The 25,479-nt window shown below is 46.4% G+C and overlaps 2 protein-coding genes across 2 annotated transcripts; both read right to left on the minus strand.

The window, feature by feature from the left end:
• Positions 1-520: 520 nt before the first annotated feature.
• Positions 521-9,621, minus strand: TIMMDC1 (translocase of inner mitochondrial membrane domain containing 1). The gene is made up of 7 exons (XM_058825715.1): positions 9,509-9,621; positions 9,243-9,408; positions 7,986-8,074; positions 3,997-4,064; positions 3,079-3,157; positions 2,003-2,113; positions 521-1,611 (listed from the first exon to the last, which is right to left on the minus strand). The coding sequence occupies exons 1-7, from the start codon at positions 9,601-9,603 to the stop codon at positions 1,512-1,514; spliced, it is 708 nt and encodes a 235-aa protein (XP_058681698.1). The 5' UTR covers positions 9,604-9,621; the 3' UTR covers positions 521-1,511.
• Positions 9,622-10,222: 601 nt separating this feature from the next.
• POGLUT1 (protein O-glucosyltransferase 1) lies at positions 10,223-24,517 on the minus strand. Its single transcript, XM_058825653.1, has 11 exons — positions 24,430-24,517; positions 24,149-24,239; positions 22,216-22,359; positions 21,646-21,781; positions 18,590-18,711; positions 17,019-17,078; positions 15,954-16,053; positions 15,084-15,142; positions 13,142-13,309; positions 12,586-12,642; positions 10,223-12,009 (listed from the first exon to the last, which is right to left on the minus strand). The coding sequence occupies exons 1-11, from the start codon at positions 24,506-24,508 to the stop codon at positions 11,853-11,855; spliced, it is 1,173 nt and encodes a 390-aa protein (XP_058681636.1). The 5' UTR covers positions 24,509-24,517; the 3' UTR covers positions 10,223-11,852.
• Positions 24,518-25,479: the final 962 nt, after the last annotated feature.

The raw sequence follows: 25,479 nt of genomic DNA on the forward strand, positions 1-25,479 counted from the left end.
AGACATCGCTCTGTGTGCATAATGGCAAAAATGTGACTTAGAAAAGTCTCTTTTCTTTTTTTGGGGGGGCAGAGGACACCACCATTACTGTCACCAACACATACAGCTTAAAGCAGGAAGAAGGAAAGATATATCCACACCTCTGCTTATGCAGATCCTTCACTTACACATAGAAAAGGAAAATCACAGCTGGCTGATGACAGCCCTGAAATACACATGTTTATTCAATGGAAAAATGAGCTACATTGGAGTGTTTAAAAAATTAAATGCTCACTTCAGGAGTCAGAAAACACAACACCTTCTTGAAAGCAAACTGTGCCAAAAATCTGCTTTGGGTGGGTGGAATACACTCTGTGGGATCAACTGTTTGTATTTCAATCAACACTAATTATCTGGAAAAGCATTCAACCAGAACAGATTCTTTTCTTATGAGAAGAACGCCCAAAAATCCTGCCTGGATGTAATTCCTTTTAGTAGGAGAACAAGAAAAGGGAACAGGAATTCTGGTCTCCTGCTTTGTGGGGACAGTGATGGGCCACCTCACCCTTCTGGGTACAGACAATGTTGTGCAGAGTAACTCCAGCACCACCCACAGGTCACAGCTCTGACTGAACAGCTCATCTCCTGTGGCTCTTGCCTTTGTTACTGCCTGGGTAGAAGAATGTTTGGTGGGATCTCTGAGCTCTTTTCAAGGAATATCACTCAAGGATGCTTCTCTAGTACTGTACTAGAAACAGCACCAGCTGTACTGACACAAAGAGCTTATGGACACAGTCACCACTGCTGAATGGCTTTATTGAGTCTCTTGAACTACATTTCCCCCAAAGGTCACCCTCTGATGTCCAAATTGCAAATGAAATTAGAGGCCTTCTTGTTGTTAAAGCTGTCCACGGTGCCAAGGCTTCCATCATCACCACCAGAAATAAGTCATGTTCTCTGTGGCACCCTCAGGCTTCTATTGAGGAACCCAAAACGTGCCTTTTTCAGGGTATTTCCATGTAATTCCCAGCTTCTCCACCCTTCTCCACAGTGACTGCAAAATACCCCAAGTACTGTAGGAACCAAGTAAGAAACCACCATCAGCAAGTTGTTCAGGCCCTGTCTGAAGAGCAGCTTTCACCAGAGCATAATTAACTTTTGGATTCAGGGCACCTTTAGCACACAAACCATTCATAGGCTCCTTTACCTTAAGTATTTCTACATCACTGGTGGTTTGGACATTTTCAGCAGTGAAAGGGGTTCTAGATGAGGCTCTGGAACCTCCACTTCCTCCCAAAGCTACATGACACTTCCTGGTCTGTAAAGTCTGTATTTCCACTTCTCAGGTGGAACAGGTTGGGCCCTTCCAAGCTCTTTGTGCAGTGATATCCATCCCTGAACAATGTTTTCAGCAAAACACTTTTTCACAGGATACAACTGCATTCACAGACAACTTCCACGATCCCCTGACTGCAGGATCTTGCAGTACCAAAATTCTATGTAGCTTCTTACAACAGACATCTGGGGAAGACTCAGTAGCTCTTCAATTCTGTTGCTCTCTCCATCTCTGGTCTTCCCTGGGCATTGCTTTCTGTTTGGCCTAAGATTTCAGTCATACTGAGCCTGGATTGCCTAAGGAGAGAAGAGAGAGTGCAAAGCAATTTTATTTCTGTATCCTCCTGACAGAGACATGACTGCAGAATCCAAGCTCTTGAAAATTTCTTCTAGAACTAGTAAGTTTCAGTAATTCACATGACCAGTGTCATGGCCTTTTTTCCCCCCAAGCCTCCAGCTATCCTCCTTCTTTCCTCTCTTTAATAGGGATGGAAAGAAGGCAGCAATGAAGGACAGACTGGGAAGAATTAAATCAGCGTTTCTAAGACTGGTATGTGAACAACACCAACATCCAAGAGAAGAACTGAGGTTTAGAAAGCCTAGTGTGTTGTTGTTTCTCTAAATGTTTGAACCCACAGGCCCAGACACCCTCCTAGTGCACAGCTGAAGGGGCAGAGCTGCTCCTCACCACTCTGCCAGCCTCTGTTCATACAGCTCCCTGCGCTCACGGCTCCTCTTCTCCTGCAAGGTCTCACCAGCCAAGCCATACATGGCCATCAGGAGGCCTCCTGCAGGAACCCTGAAGGAGGAAGCACAGCAGTCTCCAGTCACCCAGGGGACACACAACAGCAATAACTTACTGGCATCAGCAAAAGGAGCATGCAGGGGCCCAAAACTCACAGCACAGCACAGACTAAGGTACTCCTGTTCTACTGTCACCCACCAACCTGTGACTCACTGGAGCCACAGTGATAACATATTTTGAATTTGCTCATTGACAGGCACACACAGGACAAGGGAGTGGAAGGATTTATGGTGCTCAATGCAGATCCCATAGAACACCTAAACCATATTTCAGACAGTGACACCCCTGCTCAGCTTCTATCCAGCTCTGGAAGTACTTGTGTTTTCACTGGTAAAGCTCCCTATGCTGCTTCCAGGCATGCTCACAGCTGGCACCATCCTGAAGGTGCCAAGCAGCACAAATAAAGCTCATTCTCTTTTTCAGGTAGGATCCTCAGATTCACTTGTGAGGATATTTAGAAGTCAGCACTTTGAAAAGAAATCGCAGCCCTGATTGAAAAGTCAGATTTCTCCTGAGTTAGAGGTCATTGTCCAGAAGCACAGAGCCTCTGAGACAGAACCATGGGATCCTCCATGCCCCAGGGAACTTTAGGAGATTCATGACTGCAATACATGCACAAAGACACGTGTCACCTTACAGCCCAGCCATGCAGCTACTCCCTCAGTGTTTCCTACTGGCTGCCAGTTCACATTTTAGCTGTGGTGGAGGTTATGTTGCTCCCTCTAATAAGCAAACAGCAGCAAATGAGATTTTCTACTGAGAGCACTGAGCTCTCACTACCGAGAAAGCAGCAAAACACAAAACAAGAAACAAAGAAGAAAAGAAAAACAGTTTAAAAGGTGGAAGAAAAGTGATCATCATGAGAGATACAGAGACTCCCTCAAGGCAAGAGAGGAAGGGAAGCTCCTGTAGCCCCACCTGTGACTGCAGGCTCGGTGTGTGCAGCAGTCACAACTCACCCAAAGGCCGTTCCAAATACGACGCCGCCCGCCAGGCCCTGCAGGCCCAAGTGCATTCTGAACAGGGCTCCTGTGAAGGCTAAAAAAAGAACAAACCCACTGAAACTAGAAACAGCTCCGCCACAGACATCTCACACCAACACAGGGAGGTGCTTTGCGGCATTTCTCTTCTCCATGAGCTGATATCTGCTTTTAACAGAGCAGAAACCAAGTGCATGGCCGGTGGGACAAACCTTCACCACAAAGTCACCATGGTCTCTGCACTGAAACATTGCACAAAGCTCCTTCTGCTTCAGAAAAACTGCCAAAGTTTTTGCTGTATCACAGAAGTATCTATGACAGTAAAACCAAGCTCTCTCTAGGCTGGAGCATGATCTCCCTCACCCTCTTTTCTGTTCAACAACAGCTAATAATAGTAGCTGCCATGTAAGGCAGAAAAGACCAGTAAAAAGTGTATCCAACTGTAAGGGCAACAGAGCCTGTAAAACTGAACAAGCAGATCACATAGCCAGAGTCCTGTTGCCAAAAGTGGGCATGCAAAACTTAGCATGGAAAAGGCAGCCTATAAACAGTGTGCTGAATTGTTACCAAGACTGGAAATAAAAAATGCTTTCTCTGTTAAACAGGTACCAAGTGTTACCTTTACCCCACAGAAGGATTTTTCACCCAAAACACTCCAGCAAGTATCTTGAAGATAACTGATAACCACAAAACTCCCCAATGGTTTCGGCAGTGCATCAGTATCTCTGTTACAAATAAAGACTCACAGCAGGCAAACAGAGCAAAGTCAGTGGAATAAGAAACAAAACCCAAGAGCACAGAAGTTGCTCAATCCCAAGGGATGTGGAGACTTGCTAATGTTTTTCTGCTGCAAGCCTTGCTAACAAAGAGAAGCACACAAGGTTACAGCACTCTTACCTCCTGCTGCAGCAAAATTACTGATGGTGGTTTTATCGCGGTACGCAGACAGCCCCGTGCTCACCACGCTGCAAAGGCAAGGCACACAGGTCAGCAGCTGCACATGGAAAAAGAGGGGTAGCAAAACACAGCCTGAAATAAAGCTGGATTTCATTAAGCCAGCCCTCAGGTTGCCTCTAACTGCCTGGCTGCCCATCTGTTTAGAGCACACACATGCCAGCCATGACTTCTGTGACTTTACTGTGGGCAGCTGCACAGACACAGGCCAGGGAATATCGGAGTTCCTGAACTGGATCTGACACACTCCTTCTTTATTTTAATCAAAGATTTTTCTTTCCTATCATACAGAATCAGAATGGTTTAGGTTGGAAGTGATGTTAAAGGTCACCCAGTTCCAAGCCCTCACTGCAGGCAGGGGCACCTTCCTCTGGACCAGGTTGCCCAGAGCACCATTCAGCCTGGCCTTCAACACCTCCAGGGATGGGGCAGCCACAGCTTCTCTAAATGCCCTGGGAATATGTAATATAGTCAAGGAGAAAATAATTTGAGCAATGAAAAGGTCCTATCAGTCAGCCAGTGCTGATGTAGGACATTTACCCCAGAAGCTGATCCATGTGTCAGTAAGATCCTGCCTTGTAAACAGTCCCCAGTACAACAGCCTAAGTCACACTCATGACATCAGCAGAGTCACCCACACTTGTGGTACCAGATTTCCCTCTGAGGTAGGCAAACCAACTCCTCCTAAACATCAGCCAAGCCCCAAAACACTGTTCTCAGTTCAGCAGCCACATATCCCCCATCCTCCTGCTGATTGATAAGCCAGCAGCAATCCTCCTCTCCTTCCCAACACAGATCAACCCAAACAATTTGGGTTTTAACTGTGAAACTTGGAGTTTTCACAACTGCAGGATGGAATTTTCAACTTGGGCTTTACAGAAACAATGTGGAGCAGCAAATAGCTTCGTTCAGAGCCCGTTCCAAAGGGCTGATGAAAAAGGGACAGATCTGACTGCAGGGGTGACACCTGGTGGAAGATGACGAGGTTACATGTCAAATCCAAAGAAATCCAGAAAACCCAAAGAAATCAAAAGATCCAGGAAAGAAAGCACACTAACTAAGCCTAAAAACAGCGACTAAACTAAAAAGAGCCTCAGAACCAAGAGACAGTGAGGAAGAAATTTAGAGAGGAACAAAAATAATAGGGAGACAGAAATATAAAGTAATGCCAGTCAATACTGTGGGATCTTAAAAGCAGAAGGAGAACTTAAACAGAACATACCTGCAGAGAAAGTCAGTGCAGGTTTAAATTTATAAATTTACTGGTTTGAACAACAGGGAAGGAGATATTTCTATATAGGGGCCTGAGTAAATGTATGTATTGCAGTAAAAGATCTCCTGACCAAGAAGCAGGAACAACACTGCTGTGAAGAGCTGCGTGTGAGAAAACCACCCAGAAGGTATGGGACTTTAGAAATATGATAACAACAATATGATTACAACATTTGGTGACCCTGACGTGACAGAAGATAGGACAGCTGAGAGCTGTGGCAGCCTGAGAGCTGGGACTCTAGAAATATAACAACAACGAGTAGGGGATAGATATGTGTATTGGCGTATTGTAACTGTGTAACTGAAAAATGTGTTAAAAGAAAAGGGGGAAATTTTGGGGCCTGAGTAAATGTATGTATTGCAGTAAAAGATCTCTGTATTGTATAAGTGACCCTGTCCCAGTTCTTGTTGTTCTGAGTGGGCTGCAGCTGTGATGCCCTTCATTGGGTGGCAGCTGTAGCCCGTGGAGGTAGCTGGGATAAAAGGGGGTGGGCTGGTCAGGGAGAGCCTTGGAGGAGCCCTGGTGAAGAAGCTAGAACAACACTGCTGTGAAGAGCTGCTGTGAGAAAACCACCCAGAAGGTATGGGATTCTAGAAATATGATAACAGCAATATAGTTACAACATTTCTAGTTTAAAAGGGCTTTGCTCAGAAGACTATGCTTAGTTTGTTGTTCTCTTGTCAGGAATGCACAAAGCACCCAAGGAAGAAAATGAGGGCAGCAGAACACCCTCTGCATTGGTTTTGTGTGTGTAGGAAAAATCTGAAGGCCTAAACAGGTACCAAGAAGTGATAGGTCTGATATTCAGCAACTGCTCAAGAGCTAGACAATCCCCTGCAAGTGTCTGAGGACAAGAACAAAGAATTGTGAGTAACATGAGTGTACACAAAGCAGGAGTAGTGACAATTGTGAGTACCACTGGCATATACAAACTGGGAGTAATGAGACATAGCAGAAAGGACAAAAATCAGTGTGGGTTAGAAAGCACTTCCAGAAACTGCTAGCACACTTTAACACTCCCTCAGAGAAAAAGCACAAAAAGAAATGAAGGAAAAGCAGAAAGCAGCTGTTGTCACCGCCATATTTTCTGGAAAAATCCCTTGGCCCAGGATTTTTATTGTGGGAATCTGAGAAGCCTCAGAGAGAAATGAAAACAATAATTATCTGATTTACTTCTCCTGTGCTTTGCTGCTTTGGAATGTGCTTTGAACATTGTTTACCAACAGGTGATTGTTCATTGGTCTCACGTGAATTGCTTTGACTTATTGGCCAGTTACAGGCCAGCGGTGTCGAGGCTCTGGAGAGAGTCATGAATTTTTCACTAATATCTTTTAGCCTTCTGTCTGTATCTTTTCAGTATTCTTTAGTACAGTTTAGTATTGTTTTCTTTAATATAATATAGATCATGAAATAATAAATTAGCCTTCTAAGAACATGGAGTCAGATTCATCATTTCCTCCCTATGTTGGGGGTCTCAGAAAATACCACAGCTGTCAAGAAAGAACAGCATTCAAATCAATAACAGATGTCCAAACAGGGCTTTTCCCTGCTTTAGGGAAACAGGGAAATTTAGGGTTTGTGTTGATCCATTAGGAGATGAGAATTGTGGGGCAATTCTAAAAGGTGAAACCCTCTTCATGCTCCTGCCTGATCAGCCAGACTCAGGTTAAGGCAACACCAGGGGCCTCCCTCAGTCACCAGAGCAGTGGGCACGGCTGGCAAGGACAAGAACCAGCAACCCCTGCCATGCCATCCAAAAGGCCAGTGGAGGCAGTGGCACCCCAGAACATCTTGATGTCAAACATGTGGATGCCAGCTGGGAATGCAGGCACACTTGCAGAGGAGTGAGCATGAGGGGAGAGGTGTCAAATGTGTGACATGGTCTTTCCCTCTCCAGTTCCCTTTGCCTTCCCCATCCTTTGCCAACCTGCTCCATTCGTTTGACTTGTTTATTCCTGCCAGGTCCCAATTGAGGGCATATCCAAATGTCTCAAGGCATGAATGGGGGCAAGGTTGGATGCTTGATCTGTGCATTGTGTTTTATTCTTTCCAGACCTCCTTGCCATGTCCCAGTGGTGAGGATATGAAGAAGGAGTGACTGGGACAGCCTTTGATCCCCCCAATACACAAGGCAGGAAGCCCTCCTGTTGGGGTCTCTGCAAAGCTCTCCCCAGCTGGATTTGCAGGAGTCCTGGGAGATGAGGTAAGCCAAGGTGTCTGCTGCTGTAGTGTGCTGTTCACCTCACTCTTCCCATCTCCTGTGGTGATTTTACACAGTCAGCTGTCCTATGTATTTAGGCAAACCTCTGTGTATTCATCATATTGCCCCTCTATGATGATCCAGCACAATGTCAAACCCAACAGCAATGCCCCAAGAGCAGAGGTGGTGGTGGGGAAGAGGAGGCAGGGCTTCTCAGGATGGGTCTCCTGCTGGACTTGGCTATTATTTCAGCCACAGCTTGGCCAGCTCTGTGTGACTCCAGCAACTGAAAGCTTAAGGACAATTAATCATCTTTGCATCCTGTTGTGTTTACATGCTGCACTTCCTCTTCACCACCATGACCGTGCTATGAAGGTTTGCCTCCTTTCACGGTACACCCATCCCCTCCCTTCCCTTCCCGCCCCCTGCCCTGCTCCCCATGCCATCAGGAGCACTCACTTGAACACGGTGGCGAAAGCCGCGACCCTCCAGCTCCAGCGCCAGCCGTAGCGGATGAAGCTGCGGAGGCCCGCGCGGTGTGCCGATTGCTGAGGGGACAGAGAGGACATGTCACAGCTCACAGCCCCCTGCCAGCTCCCGGCAGGACAGGGCAGGGCACTGACGGTGCCCCAACTCTGATCGAGTCAGCCACCTCCAGAGGAAAAGCTGCTCCCAGCCACCTCCGGGAAAACCGAGAATCGATTCCAGTTTGGAATGTCAACTGGTCTTTCTAATCCTGGGTGGACTGGGAGGGCTCTTTGAGGAAAGCAGCAGAGGAGAAGGGAGGAAAACCAGAAACTACTTCATTATTATGAGTATTCATAGGTATTAATAAATAATAACCATCAATAAATAATAGTGAATAATAACCATTTGCATTAAATGTTAAGATACCATTAAGCTCTGCTATTTAACACTGGCACTTAAAAGTTTGAAAAGAGGTTTTTTACAATAAGTGATTAATGCAAGCTTCACAAAAATTTAAAATGTGCAGTTAATGCCATGAAAGTAAATAAATTTTCTCTTCTAGTGCTTGTGTTGTAGGTGCTTTGCCTGGGTTCTGATACACCACAGTCACCAGAGTGAAGCCAGGCAATGGTAATTTTCAGGTCACCACATCAGAGGCAAAATCTAATGGTAAGTAATACAAAATTTACGTCAGGCAGATTTTTAAAGGGTTTTTCTTCCTCCTAATCCAGGTAACCAACACTTTAATTGAATAACAAACACCCAGAAGTTCAAATGCATCTATAAGATGTCACGGGTGTTCTTTGTTGTGCTGTTGTTCTAAAAGAATTTTAAATGGTCTAAAAACGACTCACATTAACAAGACAAGAGTACAATCCCAGATTGATACTATGAAGCCTCCTGTCAGCGCACTAAAACTGAGAAGCAGAAAGCCTTTTCTAGACACATTAATCAGGTTGGTTTGTTGCCAACGAAGGACACTTTTCTGAAGCTGACCGCGTGCAGTTTGGGTGACGGGCCCCGCTAATTCCCGCACAGCTGACCTGCACTCACTTACACACTCCCAGCAAACTTTTTGTCCCAGAACCGGGCTAACACACGCGTCCCACACACGCGAGGCCGCCGGGCCTGCTGCGGGCCCGCTGTCCCCCCAAAGGCGCCTCCAAGGGCACCTTGCACGCCCGGCGCCTTCCCGAGCCGAGGCCTCCCCCGGTGCCCAGCGCTCCCCGCGCAGCCCGGGGCCCGTACCACGGCATCGGCGCGGTTCTGGAAGATCTCGCCGTGGCTGCCCTCGATGAAGGCCTTGCGGGCGCTGAGGAAGGCGGGCAGCCCCCCGTAGAGCCAGCCCACCACGCCCGCCGTGAAGGCCGACTTGGCGATGTTCATCGTCTCCTCCGGGAACTGCTGCTGCTCGCTGCAAGGTAAGGGCAGCCATGGGCAAAGGGTCAACGGGGGAGGCACGGCGGGACCGCCAGCACCCAGCCCGTCCCACCCGAGCCCGGCCCGGAGCTCACTCTAGCCACCAGAGCTCCCTGAGCCGCTCCCAGCCCGTCTGCGGCAGCGGCGCGGGGCGCCCGAAGCCCGCCTGAGCGCCGGGGAGCTCCGCCATGGCCGGGCCAGCGGCAGCGGCGGCGGCACCGACAGCGCCCCCTGCGGCCCGGCGGGGCACGGCGCGGAGGGGCTCCGAAGCGCTCGGCTCTGCGTTAATTACTGATTAATTACTCCAAATATTTGCCCCTCTGTGCAGGGCCAGGTTTGTTCCCCTGCGAGAGAGATGAGTTTGGGGGCTGTGATGCCCGGTTTGCATAGAACAGAGGAGGAGAAGCCCCCGGGCTTTGAAGACGCAAATGCTGCACGGCGAGATGGTGCCTCTCACTGCCTTCCCTAAAACAACTCAACTCCCTCTGTTGTGAATCCTCCTTTCACCATAGCAGCGAAAGCTCCCCACCAGGGGAGGTGCCTGGGTCTTCCCACCGAGCCTGTGCATATTTTATGGGACTGGAATTCCCGGGATTCTTCCCCCACTTTTGCCCAACCATCACTCTGGCCAAGCTGCAACTATCAATTCTCGTTGCAAGATCTACAAGTGGAAAAGGTGAGGCTCTGCAGATCTCTTATTACTTTTCTGATGAGGCAACATGCAGTCAGCAAAACTTCATTTTTGTTTGTTTTATTCTAAAAAACACTTTGTTACAAATGGTTTTAAAATATCATACAGAACTGTTCAGTTTCTTGGAGTGCTGTCTCTCCCTTGGCTAAAAATAGAAAACCAGGAAACCCTTTCCACTCTGGCACAGTTTTCCTGGCAAACCAGGTTCTTTTAATGCCACATTCTGTTTCCTTTGCTGGATGGGATAACCCCAGCACTGGTCCCAAAACCAACACACTGCCCCAGCAACCAGCACTTGATCCATAGGGCCAGCTGCTATGTCCCTGCTCCAGGGCTGCAAGGCCTCTGTGAGGGCACACAAATATTATTGTTCCATGCAATTTCCTTCTTCCCTGATCCACACTGACTGCAGAGGGGCCTGAGAGCTATTGCTATCATCCTCTTCCATTATAATGTGCTGCTTTTTCAGCCTTGAGGCTGCTTTACCAACAGGGGTGCTCCCCTGGGAGGCTCCTGTGTCCCTCCTGCTACCCCACACTCTTCCTGCGTGGGTGCCAGAGAAGATGCTGCTGCCTCCCAGCCTCTCACCTTAGGGGGCACAGAGCATTTCAGGAATTGCAGTTCTCCTTAGCTGAGAGGCTGTGGTGGGCATAAACACAGCAAGCACAGGCAGCCTGTGACCAACCCAAAATGGGTAATGTGAGCAGTAGCTGCCACTGTGTGACTGAAGACATTCCCTCAACCAGGCTGAAGGAGATGAAAAAAGAAGTGGCACAGCTGTGGGGAAGGAAAGCAAGTACTGAAGTGAGTAGATGTTTTATCAGTCTCAAAAAACCCCAAACCCTTAAAAAACCCCAAACCAAAAAAACCCAAAATAATCCTGGAAGGATTACAGAAGGGAATCAGAGCAGACTCTGCACTTTTGGAAAAAGGAAGTGCTGAATCCACCTCTGTGAATACTTTCTCTGAGTTCCTAAGGATGACATCCCAGGCTGTCTGGCCAGGCAGCTGGTGAGAGATAATTAACAGGGGCTCAGTTGTGCAGGGCTGTGCAGGCACCCAGCTCATCTGCTGGAGGATGAACCATCTCTGTCTCAGCTACCAAGCACATCCCTGATGGTGGCCCCATCACAGCACAAGCTGGTCCCCTGTGAGGTAGGTAGGGTAACTCTGCAAGGATCAGTTATCCTTTCAAGGGCATGTCAAAACCTTACCATCAACCTCTAAAACCCAACATAAAGATAAACTCTAAGCTATCCAGAAATGTAGCCCCCAAATCCCAGTACCTGCTTCTGTCAGAGAACACCTAATACCCCAAGTGCTATCACCCATCTGGGAAAACATTTGCCAAACAAAGGGGCAAGTATTTACTAGCTGGGTGCAGCTCTCAGTCTGTGTCCTTCACTGTGACCTTTGGTAAAAAGTCCAGTAAGGCTCCTCATTGACTGAATGGGATTTAGGATCATTTTGAGACAGGTAGTAACTAAGTCCTAAATGCTAACATCCCTCCTCTAGGCATGACTGACCACCCCACTGAATAACCTTAATCCCATATGCTGCTTAACATTCTTGTGGTGACAATATAACCAGGTCCCAGTGCCTGGAAGCAATGTCCAAGTCAGCCTGCTGCTGACTTCTCTGTAGTTCTGCTGTGAAAGGTAAGTCTGAGAGAGCAAGAAATAAGTTAATACTGATCTTCAGATTTCCACAGTGATCAGTTTGAGCCTAAGAGAAAAACAGAGAACTCTCTACAGTTCTGTTTTCAGCTGTCCAGAAGTGATCTCATTGTAGCTCTTCCTCCTTTTCACTTTGTAAGTCAAGATTTGGGAATATTCAGACAGCAGATGCTCCCAGTAGCAAGAGATGTCCTCCATGTCCAAGTGCTCAGTGATGAACTGACGTCCCCTAGAGACACACAAGGCACAGTCAGGCCTGCTTCCCAGTTCCTACAAGAGTCATTAGTTCTGGTTTGGATGTATATCAACTTTCACACTTCCTTGTTTCAAATGAGAAACATGCACTGCTCTGTACTGTCTGTTTTAATTTTACAATTTTCATTCATGTTCACAGCCCTGACGTTGCAGTGCTTTGGCTATCCTCAGGATGGTATTTGCTATCTGGGATAATAAATATCAGATTTCACTTATCACATGCAGCTACAGCAGCAGTGATGCATGGTGCCTCAGACCAGCCTGGATAGATAATGGTTACAGTGCAGACACAGCTCCCAGGAGCCAGCTTGTCCCATACTGAGATCAAAGTTCCCAGCCTCTACCAGCTTTCCATGGGGCTCCTGACATGGGTCACATGTGAGCCAAAGAGCACAGCATCCTGCTCTCTGCTTGCTCTCACTGCAGAAGGTCAGTTATACTGCACCCTACCAATACTGGGTGGTCTTTGATGGGCAGCCTGATCAAAAGCAGTGTAAGAAAATGTTTTGGAAGAAGACTGCCTAATAGCCAGGTAGGACATGCTACTTACCTCTCTGAAATTTCTTGTGCTATGGCATCATTTTCCTTTACAAACTGCAAGAGCTCCCTAAAATGAAGACACACACACAAAAAAAACCTATGAAACAACTGGCTCAGTGGAGAACATCACCCCTTGGCTAAATTGTTGGGGAGGTTGAGGTTAAGAGTTTACAGGTGAGTGAAGATGCTGCTCACCTCAGAGCACAGAAGAAACTTCTCTTCTTGATTGTTTCACATCAGTTCTGGACAACATCCTGAAATCTGGGAGCTAACACATTTTTGGCCCACTGATAAGTTCTTCTTCCCCCTTATCTCTGCTGCCCACTTGTAAATTAAAGTGTCTAGTGCCTGCTGATTTCAGTGAGAGCGAAAGACCTACTCCAGTGAAACTGTACTCCCCAAGCAAAGGATTCTCCGGGGGTAGTGATGAAAAGACCATGAGCTCCAAGAGTCCTTGCCTGATGCCTCGGAGGGGAGGCACTTCACGGCCTTACACAAACCATCCCCCCTTCCCAAAGGCTTCCCCACGGTATGGAATGCCCCAGGGAGTGCCTCAGGCCCCACACCTGACATCAGAGAGGTCTGACTGCACGGGGATGTAGTGGACCCAAGGCTTCAGCTGGGGGTAGAAGAACTCCAACCATTCCTCTCCGACGTGGAAGACGAGCGAGCCGCAGAGGAAAAGGTGCTTCAGGCGGAAACTGGCCGCCACTCCTCGGAAATTAAACAGGTACCTTCAACAGGGGAGCAAAGAGAGGCACCTGGTTACACATCCTGTGTCAGGAAGTGCGCTGAGGTGTGCTGGTCTCCAGGCAGCAGTGAACCTTCCCTGGCAGGCAGCAGCTGGGCAGCATAGAGGTCACTAAAGCAGAGGAAAGGTATTTATCTGGAGCTGCTCACAGGAAAGGTGAGCTGAAGTTAAGGTGAGTTTCTGCTGTCTGTCAAAATTCAGTGAGAAATTCAAGGTGTAAGGCTTTACCTTTGATAAAGGGCACCTCCCTGTGACAAACCAATGAGGCCCTGTGGACAATTGCCAGCAAGGCATGGAAGGTCACAACATGGATTCTGTGACCCTATGGCTTTGTCAACCACAAGGAAATTTTTCCCAATTCTCTCTTGCCTTGCAGTGAAGCTTTTCTGTTCACTGTTGTGCTTTGCCACATCTATCTCAGGTTATTTTTTCCTCTGGGATTCTGCTTTAATCTGAATGTAATTGTTTGATATTAACTTGGGAATGCAACTCCAGGAGGTTAAATGGGCCAGCACACAACAGTTCAACTTTGCAGATAACAAAGAATCCACAATTTTGTTTTCAGTATTTTCTGCCAAGTTAGTAAAGTGGGCTTGACTGTGGCAAGGGGATATTTCTCTTAGCAAACTGTATCTCATAGGGATGTTTGTTTGCTTACTTGTTTTCTTTATCAAACCCACATTTCTCCTATTATATGGAAAGCTATTTTTCCTATGGGTAAACCTCCCCAGAACATAACTGATCTTTGAAGTAAAACATTTTGGGCTGAGGGAAGAGAGTTCTTCCTTTAATGAAACTATTTTGGGCAAGATGGAGCTTATATATTATATATATTTTGGGCAAGATGGGAATTACAGCTAAACTTAGTTCAGCAACAAATAACAAGGAGTAAATCTGAAATCACTTTGCATCCTTTGTACTACCTAGGATCTCAAGGCAGGGATGAGCAGCTCACTGTATTAGGAACTCAACAAATACATGTAGAGATGTAACAAGAATGATGGTCTGGAAGCAAGGAGATGCCTCTGTCCAATTCCAGACACAGCTCCCACCATCCATGACCTCACCCTGCTGTAACACCGACACTGAAAGGAGCAGACAAAAGTTCATGTTGACCCTGCCACCCTGGGCTGCAGCAAAAGTGTGTGAGAAGGTCTCAGCCTACACCATATGATGGGCTGGGGAGCACCAGAGTTGGGCAGTGTATGTGTAACAGAAGGGAGAAATCGGTGCTTCAGTCTAGTGAAATGCAAAATGAGACAAGTCAGTCACATTTGCACAAAAACACAGATTCAGCCAAATGACTGAGCTCTTATATCAGCAGATTCTGGCTGGCAGAATCACAACTAGCAGAAGAAAAAGCAAAACATCTGACACACAAGTGCATACACACTAAGAGTTTATATTGCACATAGAAACCTGTGAGAGTGTTACACCAAAAAACCCTCATTAAGCAGTTAAAGATTAAAAACCTTTGTAAATCAAAACCACATTCTCCTAAACAACATAAAAAGTATGAATTAATACTGGGCCTGCTCAATCAGATTTCAGGTTCTCTCTTGTACTACACACACCCAGTGGTAGCACTTGTCATGCTAAGCTCCCAAATTTTTAACTGTCTTATATCTGCTCACAAGCTTTCATATCTGCATGAAGCTGGTTGTTGAATTAGACCTTAAAATAAAATGAGATCCTACACCATGCTAGGAAAGACTAACCCACAGCCCTTGAACAGCTTTACGAATCAAAACTCTTACTTGTATTTGCAGTGATCAACCAGTGGAATTTCCTTTGCAGGAGGCTTTCCTAAGGTGTCCTTAAAATAAAGAGAATTTAAAAGCAAAGCAAAACAAACCAAAACAAAACAGTAAGCTTCAAATGGTTATTTAACTTGTTTTCCTTCTCAGTTAGAAACAAAGGTAAGGTGTCAAAAGCTTCCATTCCCACTTCTGAGAAAACCTTCTCTGGTGGGCTGTTAGAAGGATCATAAAGAATTCCCAGCCCTTCAAACATGAAAAAAAGCTCAGTAAATTACACACTGTCTGTAAGTGAATGCCAGCACAAACACATTAAATGATAATGTTTTGTTGGCAGCTACAGAGTAGAAAACAGCTTGGGACAATGGACTGTGTGAAGCCAAGTGTAACTGGATTAGCCAAGACTGTCTGGAGAGAGCTGGACTGTAGACTAAGTAAGAAACTAAAAAGTTATCAGCAACAGTTATCAGAAAGTTATCTACAACAGGATCAAGAAATGGAGCAAACAGAAAAAGGTTTGAAGACTGACAACACGAGAGAGGCAGCTCAGAGACAAGAAGGGGAAGGGTCGGCCAATTTTGTTGTTGTGGGAGAGGAGGAGATTGGCAGAGATTCATTTTCTTATGTGTTCTCCTTTCCTTGAACAACAAGCGTGAAAGGAAGGAAAGTGTTTGGCCTGCCAGGCTCCAGAGACTCCTTCCTTTCATGTGCCAGAGAGGTGCGGCCATCAAGGGAACTACAAACCTCCCCCACTCTAAAGGATCACCCACAACTCTCCAACAAGATGTTTCTCTCCCATCAAAGCCATCCTGCAGTGCCACCCTTTCTGGCCTTCACACTCAGGAGACAGACAGACAGACACCCACGCACCTTTTCAGATTTCCAAGCCTGGTTTTTAGTGTACTCAGCGTCAACAAGTTCTGGGTTTTCTCGGGACAGCAGGATGAGGGGATCTCTCTCAGGGCTTGTTCTGAAAAAGAAATGCTGTCACTAATTGCCAATCCTCATGACTCAACACAGCTAACAGACTAGAGGACTTGAGGCACGGCTTCTTTCTGAGGCTGACCTCCCTGTGTGCCTCCAAAACACTGTGAAGTGTGCACCACAGTGTATTTCTGGCCAAGGGTATATAAACAGAAGAGAATGAGTTATGGGTACTAAAATTATTTGACTGACTATATATTTAACAGTATTATTTTAAAATTCCCAGGACAAATCCTGCTTTCTTTATCCAGATGAGTGCCAAATGCTTTAACTCCCACCTCAGAGGAAGTTAAAAGATGCTCAGCATCCTCAGCCCTCTGACAGGGCTTTAAAACACTGCTGATAAACAAGGTTATGACATCCCTGAGACACATTCCTCATCAGCTGCTGAGCCTACCTGGAAAGTCATTAAATCCTTCCCTATTGGGGAAGGGGAAGAAACAAAATATGGGGTTTAACATTGTTTCAAACTGTCACTGGAGAGAGGCCAAAAAAATCTTCTCTTATTCCCTACCACTCAGGTAACTTAAGGCCAGAATACTTTTCATTCAGTGTGGATCACTTGCACAGCAAATAAAGCATTCACATTGGCAGGAAGCATGAGCAGCAATATTAAATCTTTAAATTTGTATCAAGCACCTGCAGTTCCCTTCAGAGAACAAAACAAGCGGGCTCCTGAGGTGACAGTTTTAGTCATTAAGAAATAATGTGGCAAATCCGTCACAACTTCTGTTTCCAATATTAGGTGATTATAATAAACTAGTTGCAAATGGCAGTTCTTGTGGAGGATAACTAATAGTGCAATGCTGTACAACATGTTTCACTTTCCTTACTTTTGGAAAATACACTCTTAATTAGGGTTTAGGTGTAGGAGACATGGAAATTTCTATATACAGAGAGCTGTCACAGCCCCTCTTGGTAGCATCTTCTGTTGCAGGAGAAAATGCTCACCTGGATCCTCGGAAATATCCCTTAGAGATTTTTTTCTTCCATGGCCATTTCTCTGCAGATCTGAAAATATTTTTTACACATGGCAATAAATGATTTAATATAACCATGAAACAACACTGTCGTCAGATTTCACAGCATGGTGTCTTTTTCTATTCTTCATTTTTGATGGAAATCACTTCCTTTATTATAGCATAAAAAAAACTCTCACCCAGCTCCAATGAAACAGGTTTTCCTCTAAATATTGTGTTTAAGGCAATATAATATAGGCTAATTTCCAGAACACCTTTCAGGCAAAACAATGTATTACACACAGCTCTCCACCAAACCTTGAAGGGTATTAAAAGTTTACCTAAGCTTTGAATCCACTTTTTGAGCTGTGGCTTTATCTTGCTGTAGTGAATATGGATAGTGAAAAACAACTATTTTGTTGTTTTTCTAATCAGTCATTTCCCACTACAAAACAGAACTACCAATCAAGAAACAAAAAACCCACCTAGTGTTTTGCACTTAAAACACAGAGTTCATTGTTTTTATTAATCACTTTCATTTTAAACCTAATCAAGTCCTTCAAAGTAGCTGTTCACCTGGGGTTTTTCCTGCCAGTGCAGTCAACCTGCCTCACCACTTCTCAGGGAACTCTGCCATGCTTTTCTGCTGCACCTGGTGGAACATGCAGGTCCTGACCCCCAAGCTGATCTACCTGTGCAGGTCAAGCTTTGCATCTCCTTAGAGTGAAAACACAAGGATGAGTAAATGCTTGGCACTCCATTACACTACAACACATCAAGCTTTAGCTATGAATAATCATGTGGATCTTCAGATTTTGAAGAGCAAAAGATTCAACTTTGCATTTGGATGTCAATTACATAGAGGTGGTTTTTGCTATTTTGTTTCTGTGTTCAGTCATTGTTGCACACTTGGTTTGTCACTTCCCATGGGAAGCACCCCCTTACTCTTCGAACAAATCAAAAGATCCTGCCAAAAGGAAGACTCCCAGCCAGAAATGTCTTCTGTTTAGGCCAGTAATGACTCCTGATTCCTAGGAATGGTTCCAGGTTTTTCTATTGCACAATGACACTCAAGTAAAAGCAGATCTAAAGAAGGCTTTCCTTTAGCCTTCCAGTAGCTTATACAAACATCCTGGATCATCCCTGCAGTGAAAAAAACATAGCTCCTAGAGAAGTAGCTGAGAAGAAAGAAGAATATTTCTGTATGTCAGGGGAGATTTCTGCAGGCAAAAGATAACTGTTACTTTATTGACAAACCTGCTCTCCCCAAACCCGATAGCAATCTGGCCCTGACAGCATGAAGGATGTGCATAGTTTGTCCTCTGCATTCCTTACTAAAGGGTTGCAAACAGAGGAGCTAATTATAACTTCCAGTGACATCATCCAAGGTTTCCATGGAGAATTCCCATACAGCAGTCAGGCTGTAGGTAGTTCATGTGAGGCAGCAGGACAGATCACAGGCCAAAAGACTTATGGTCTTGGACATCAACACTGGCCCAGTGAAAGATGGATTTTTATCTTCCATGATACTTTCCCCCACACACAACCATTTCCAAAACCTACCTTCTGAGGTCCTCTCTCATGAGGTCCCAGCGCCCTAAACCTGTTGGGTAAATTGGCCAAACAGCTGGTCCTCCTTCCCAAAATGTCCAGGCAGGATACATGATGTCATTGTATTCAGATGTCTTGAGAAAAAGGAGAGTAATGCAAGAATGAGAGTAATATCTACTTTGTTTTACTGACTGAGCCCACCAGTATAGTAGGAGTCCTAGTAAAATATCTGTATTGTATATTGAATATTTGTATATAGGCCTTGCCCTGGTAAGCCCTGGTTGTTTTTGATGGGCTGCAGCTGTGATGTCCTTCACTGGGCTGCAGCTGTAGCTAGTGAAGATAACTGGGATAAAAGGGGGTGGGCTTGGCCAGGCAGGGAGAGCCTGGGAGGGGCCCTGGCTAAGAAGCAGCAACAAGCAGAGGAAGATGTCTGTGCTGTGGAGAACTGCCCTCAAGAAATATCACTGAGAAGGTATGGGTCTCTAGAAATATGATTGTGACAGTATGGAACTCTAGAAATTGAATACAACACACCAGTAACAAATGTTCCTTCTGGGAGCTCTGTTGGCTTTCTCCATTATGTGTCCAAAAGAGCTTTGCAGTCACCATTTGCTGGGCTTACAGAATTACAGAATTATCAGGGTTGGAAGGGACCTCTGGAGATGATCCAGTCCAACCCCCTGCCATGTCAGGGTCACTTAGGGCAGGATACACAGAAACACATCCAGGTGGATTAAGAATGTGTACAGAAAGGGAGACTCCACTCCTCCCTGGGCAGGGTTCATATGAAGATAGTTCAATACTGAAATGCTTCAATGATTTTTAAAAGGCCTTGTCTTCTTGTGTGATGAGACAGGACTTTCACATAGAAAACAGCAATAGAGATCCATGATGCAGCTGATTAGTTAATAGCAAAAGACTTGAGCTCAACTCACCTTTCTAAAGGCTTGTGCCTATGTGTAGCTACAAATGTTTTTTTCTGATGACAAGTCAAGAGGCATTGTTACCTCCTCAGAGATAGAGGCACTTAGAGACACTTTGACATTAAGGTTTCCAAGACTTTGGTTCATTCCAGACTTCCTAGAGGTAACTTAACAATTCACTGTAACAAATATCCAGGTCATGTAACAATTCCAGCTTCTAACTCCAGTTTGGTTGTTTAAGTCCCCATATATCATCAGAGCGAAGACCAGCACTTAAGACTAAATTCTTCCATGAAACCAGACTATGGGCAACTTCCTTGCCCTAGTAGTAAACTTCCTACACAATTATCCATCTCTCTATCCCCTGGAGGTACTGGAGAGTCCAAGGCCACTGAGGTAGTTAGGAGGTTAGTGCACATGACTTATGAACAGGGGCTGAGCAATGGGTTTGTCTGTGCACAGAGAGAAAAGGCTTAGGGGAATGTAAATGCCATCTCCTTGTGCCTAATGGGAGAGTTCAGGAGGAGGCACGCTCTTTTCTGTAGTGCAGAGCCAGAATGAGTGGCAGCAGGCTTTGATTACAAGAGGAGGAATTCCAGTTAGACAATGGGAAATGTGTTTTCATTCATCAACTCTGTCTGTGGATGCCATGTCCCCAGGGATGCTCAGATCTGAGCAGGATGCAGCCCTGAGCTGTTCCTACTCTGAGCAAAGCTGCTGGACTGGGTAACCTTCTGAGCTCCCTTTCAACTTGAATGAATGTGGGCTTCTCTATCTTCTCAGTCCCGCTACAACCAGACACTGGTAACAGAGCATGACAGCTCCATGATCAACTTTATGAGATGCAGACCAGGAAAATATTTCCATCTTTTATACTTTCAGCTTTAGCAAGCACATAGGACCAGCACCCTGAAGTCTTCCTAACACTGGCTGCTGAAATGTGAGCTGTGGCTGGGTCACTGGTTTTCAGACCCTGCCCAAGATAGGGCTGAGGTTACAGTTCAGATACTGGACAACAGTGAGTACAGAGCTCAGTGTCTTGCAGGGTACTCAGGGGCAGAATGATGAACACAGCTGCAAAGACTAAACTCCTGCAACCTGCCTTGCAAAAACTTGGGTTCTGCTGGCTAGAGTTAAGGTTGTGCAATGGTCGAGGGGCAAGACAGCTTGGCTTTACTGCTGCGTCCAGCAGTGAACGTGGTTATTGCCTGTACTGAAAATCTAGAGAGAATTTTAGGATTGCTGGGGAGTAGTCAATAGTTATGGATCATATTATGGTTCAGATTGCATGAGCTGAAGACTTAGGTTCAGAGTAAGATGCTGCAAGTTAGCAGAAACAAAGCTGGGTTTGAACTAGCAAGACCAAATAGTTCATTGCTTCTCCTTGCATATTACTGCCTGCTGGAGTACAGCCAAGAACAGGAGTTGTCATGAAAGTGCAGCATTTGGGCATACAGGGCATAATCCAAGGCAAAGCAAGATTAACCAAAGCTTGAGGTGTAAGAGCCTTTTGCTGGAAAGGATGAGACACTATGCTGCAATCAGGTTTAACAGTGGAAGAGGTAGGAAAACATGCAAGGAGGCTCAGGAGAACAGAGAAGCAAAGAGCAACTGTCTCCATGCATGTGTGCACCTCTGCATATGTGTGCACATTTGCAGGTGGAAAAGGGAATCCAAGAGAAAAGGGTTCAGAGAAGGTGACAAGATTATAGAAACACCCATCTGTGGCACCACAAAAAAAGGACTAAAATATTCACGTTAAATGAGATTATTATATGACCCCTGATATGATCAAAAATCCTTGATGTTGCGGGGAAACTATGGCTACAATTTTAACAGAGGTATTGTAGCAAATGGGAGGAATACTGGCAGATATCCCACCCAGGTGTGTATCATTCTACTGCAGCAGAGGTACACTTTTTGACCTGGAAGAGAAGCTAATGAGGGGAAAAGCTGATTTATCCAATTGATCTGCAAGTCTGTCTGTCAGAAAACTGGAAGCGAAAGGAAACAAAGGGCAAGAAGGAGCAAGCAATTTCAACACACAGAAAATCTGCAGAGAACCACCCTCAAAAATATGTTCCCAAGAGAAAGAAGAACATGCACATCTTGGAAATGCTCAGCTTTTCAAGGTGTGTGTACCTTGCTGAAGGAGAAGACTGGGATGATGGGTTTCATCCACTTGGGAACCTGGGGGTAGTCTCGCACATTGATCACCATTTCCATGTCAGGGAGGTGCTGGATGATCCCCAGAATGAAGTGCTCAATTCCACTGCACCTGAGGACAAATGACATATGGCAAAAGAGCTATAAGGAGGCAGATTCCTGCAGACTGTTGCAGGCCTTCCTCTGCACAGAGGCAGAGGAGATGGTGAGCCTAAGCTGTACCATGATGCAAACTGGGAACTGCCTACAGCAGCCTCCAAGTCTCACTGCAGCATGGACACCAATGGGGCAACACATCCTACAAAATCTGGCCTGACCTGAATTTCTCTGGGATTCCACAACCAACCAACCCTTTGTGCACTGAAGTGCAACAGTGACACTTTGCTATTGATGCATATAAGCCTAATAGTTATTTTCCAAGCTCCTGCTCTGATGAGGAATTCAGACCTCTGAAATATCATTGTGCCCAATAGCTGCCAGCTTGGCAGTGTTGAAAGCTTTCTTCTGTCCCAGCTGGGGAGAGCAGATCCTCTGCACAGCTCTTACCTTGCAGGGAACATGCAGTCCTGCTCACGATACAGTCTGTTTTTGATTATTTGGTAGTGGGTCCCGAGCTTGCGGCTCACCACGTCTGCCATCGTCTCCTTGGAAATGCCGCCTCGAAAAGGAGCCAGGTCCTGCTTCCAGACACTGAAACAAAACCACCAGCCACTATTATGTACCACAGGGAGGATATTGTGTATGAAATACTGCGGTGTGCAGAACAGGCTTCTAGGTAAAAGAAGCTCCATGTAGCTTCTAGGAGCTCTGGTGTGAGAATTGGAGTCTTGGAAGTTCCTCAGAGGTTCAAGCTTCACACTTTTCCCTATGTGCTGTTTGTCTGAACACAAAGCCCAGCACAGGACAACTCAGGTCACTCTCTCACAGAAGTACCTGACATACCCAGGCAGGTTGTGGGTAAAACCCTCCAGCTCACTTCAGCCTTGTGCCCTGGCTCTCCATAAATGATGGGGCACACCAAGACCAAATTCGTCACACAATGTCACGCTGTGCAGACATTAAAAATGTAGGTAACAGTCTAGTTGCATGAAATACCATCACCCAGGAACACTGGGTGAGTGAAAGCTGGCCCAGGAGGACAGGCCTATGCAGCACATGTCTTGTGACTTCTGCACACCACCAGCGAGCTCCAGGAACACAGTATGGAAGAACAAATCTAATGAATATAAGAAAACACAAAAGGAGGATGCAACTTATGTAAAATTACTCTAAAAGTCCTGGAGCATGTAATCAACAGTGTCAGATTGTAACAGCTGAGGAAACATTCTTTGCTTTCAGGTAGACATTGCATCAATGTTTCAGTTTAAGAAAACACTGCCAGGGTGGTCCCACTGTGTGAGTGGTCAAACACTGGTACAGGCTGCAGAGAGAGGATGTGGAGTTTCTTTGGCATATTAATGTTGGGACATTCAAAACCTGACTGGTTGCAGTCCTGGAAACCCTACTTGAGCAGAAGGGTTGGACTTGATGATCTCGAGGTCCCCTCCAACCTCCATAATTCTGCTATTTCCTAATTGAATAGAGAGCAGTAAAACTGTGTCAGGAATTGCCACTGTGCAGATAGTCTGACCACAACAGCATGAGCAGTCTGGTATGGATGCAAACGGGATGAGCTTGAGAACAGGGAGAGAGTTGCAGTGCCATGGCATGTTCCCAGCATCCTCACTTCATGTTACTAGTACCTGTCATGTTCTGCATCAGATTTTTGGAGCTTGTAACCACTTGGGAAGGTGTTTGGCCCAAAGGTGGGCAGGAGCTGGTGGGGTGTATGTTTAAAGATTAGGATATGTTTTTAGGCTGTACCTTGGAACTTAGGAAAGACTGGAAGGCTCGGCTAGATGAGACTTTCCCCCATCAATATTTCAAGAGCAATGAATATCAAAAACTCCAAACAGAGAGTACGAACAGTAGTCAACATGACTCATCTGATTTTAAAAGCCAATATAGCACTCAAATCCCAAAATGAGTGAGCACATCTGATATTTTTAAATAGGAAGCTTGAAGTTGGGCATCTGTGTTTCTGCATCTGAAATCCTAATCCTAAAGGCAGAAGGATGTGATAACTCCTAAATTCCTTTCTCTCCTTTAAATATAAATGGTGATTAAAGGTATTAAACCCCCCAGTCCCACTGAGTGAGAAGGCAGAGGCAGGCTGTTAAGAGAAATGTCACGAGCTATGTATTTGGTTTATTGTGTGGTCTATATGAAATGCTAACACACTGTATGTTCAGCTGCAGAGGGTAACAAAGTGTGTGACCCATAGCTGCAGATGTGACACTTTGGGGCCAAAATATTCCCTGGTTTATCCCCCAGTTCACCAGGGCTGCCGAAATTATTCCCTCCTGAGACCTGCACAGTCAGTGAGTATTCCCTCCTATGTCCGGAGACCTACACAGTCGAAAGGAAACCAGTCTCTCACCTTTGGTGGCAGCTGCAATTTTCCTTTACACACGGCTCATAGGCTTCCACAGCTTTCTTAATTTGCCCAGTTATCGCTTTCCACTTGGCATCTAAAACACACAGGAAGGAAAAGCCAAAGGGTTCGATCCGCCCGCCAGCAGAACGAGCGGCGGGCTGGGGAGGCGGGGAGCGGGCAGCGGCTCGGGCGCGCCTTCCAGCCCGCGGGGCGCTGTGCTGGGGGAGCCGCCCGCCCGGCCCCGGCCCCGTTCCGCGGTCCCGTCCCGCCGTGCCGCCACTCACCTGCCGCCAGGGCGGGCTGCAGGCGGCACAGCACGGCCACCATGGCCCACAGCGCCAGCGCCGCCCGCCCCGCGGCCATGGCCGCCCCGCCGCACGGCCCAAGATGGCGGCGGCGCCCGCCCCGCGCGGCCATGGGAGCTGTAGTTCCCGCCCCCTCGCTGAGGGGGCGAGCGGGCATGGGGACATTGCCGTGTCGCGACAGAGTGACCTGTCGGGCACTGCCTGTCGCGATAGATGGGGCCGTGCTGCGCAAGCAGCCGCTGCCCAGAGGGGCTCTGAGCGTGCAGCCGGGATAGCCCTCAGGTATCCTCCTAGTTCTGCCCTCAGAACCCACCAGCCCCACACAGCTCCGGGTGCCCTCTGTCCCCTCGGGTTTTTTTGGGGGAGAATTTCCCCCAAAACGCCTGGATTCATCAAGCACCTGGTCCAGCCTCTAAGAGGCTCTTCTTCCTGGCCCGATCACTCGCTGTCGCCAAGGCCTGCTTCAATTTGAACATCGTAAGTTTCAGACTGATTCGTGTCAATTTCTTTGCAATTTCAGGACTGTGGACTGCAAGGGGTCATGGAATCATGAATGGTTTGGGTTGAAAGGGACTTTAAGCATTATTTAGTTCCTGCCATGGGCAGGGATGTTTTCCACTAGACCACGTTGCTCAGAGCTCCATCCAACCTGGCCTCGAGCCCTTCCAGGCAAGGGGCATCCACAACTTTAGGCAACCTGTACCAGTGCCTCACCACCCTCACAGTAAAGAGTTTTTACCTAACATCTAATCTACACCCATGCTCTTTCGGTTTTAATCCACTGCCCCTTGTCCTGTCACTACATGCTCTTGTGAAAGGTACTGGAAGGCTGCAGTTAGGTCATCCCTAAGCCATATTTTTTCCAGGCAGGACAAACCAAATTCTCTCAGCCTTTCCTTGTAGGATAGCCCCTTCATCCCCATAGTTATAGTGGTCCTCTTTTGGACTCATTCCAACGGGTTGATGTCCTTCAAGAATTAGATGATCTTTAAAGATCACTTCCAACTCAAGCTATTCTTCTATAAAATA

This window comes from Ammospiza caudacuta, chromosome 2 (assembly GCF_027887145.1).
Source record: "Ammospiza caudacuta isolate bAmmCau1 chromosome 2, bAmmCau1.pri, whole genome shotgun sequence".
NCBI classification, from domain to species: Eukaryota; Metazoa; Chordata; class Aves; order Passeriformes; family Passerellidae; genus Ammospiza; species Ammospiza caudacuta.

Bases quoted from the DNA above. Each gene is read 5' to 3' on its own strand.
- POGLUT1 (XM_058825653.1), bottom strand. From the start codon at position 24,508: ATGGCCGCGGGGCGGGCGGCGCTGGCGCTGTGGGCCATGGTGGCCGTG. The intron at 15,143-15,953 runs GTGCGTGGGTGT...CTTTATTTTAAG, and splicing joins AGGCTTGGAAATCTGAAAAG to GACACCTTAGGAAAGCCTCC. The intron at 12,643-13,141 runs GTGTGGGGCCTG...TCTTCATTTTAG, and splicing joins TCAGACCTCTCTGATGTCAG to GGAGCTCTTGCAGTTTGTAA.
- TIMMDC1 (XM_058825715.1), bottom strand. From the start codon at position 9,603: ATGGCGGAGCTCCCCGGCGCTCAGGCGGGCTTCGGGCGCCCCGCGCCG. The intron at 3,158-3,996 runs GTAAGAGTGCTG...TTCTTTTTTTAG, and splicing joins TAATTTTGCTGCAGCAGGAG to CCTTCACAGGAGCCCTGTTC. The intron at 2,114-3,078 runs GTGAGTTGTGAC...TTCCTCCTTCAG, and splicing joins GTATTTGGAACGGCCTTTGG to GGTTCCTGCAGGAGGCCTCC.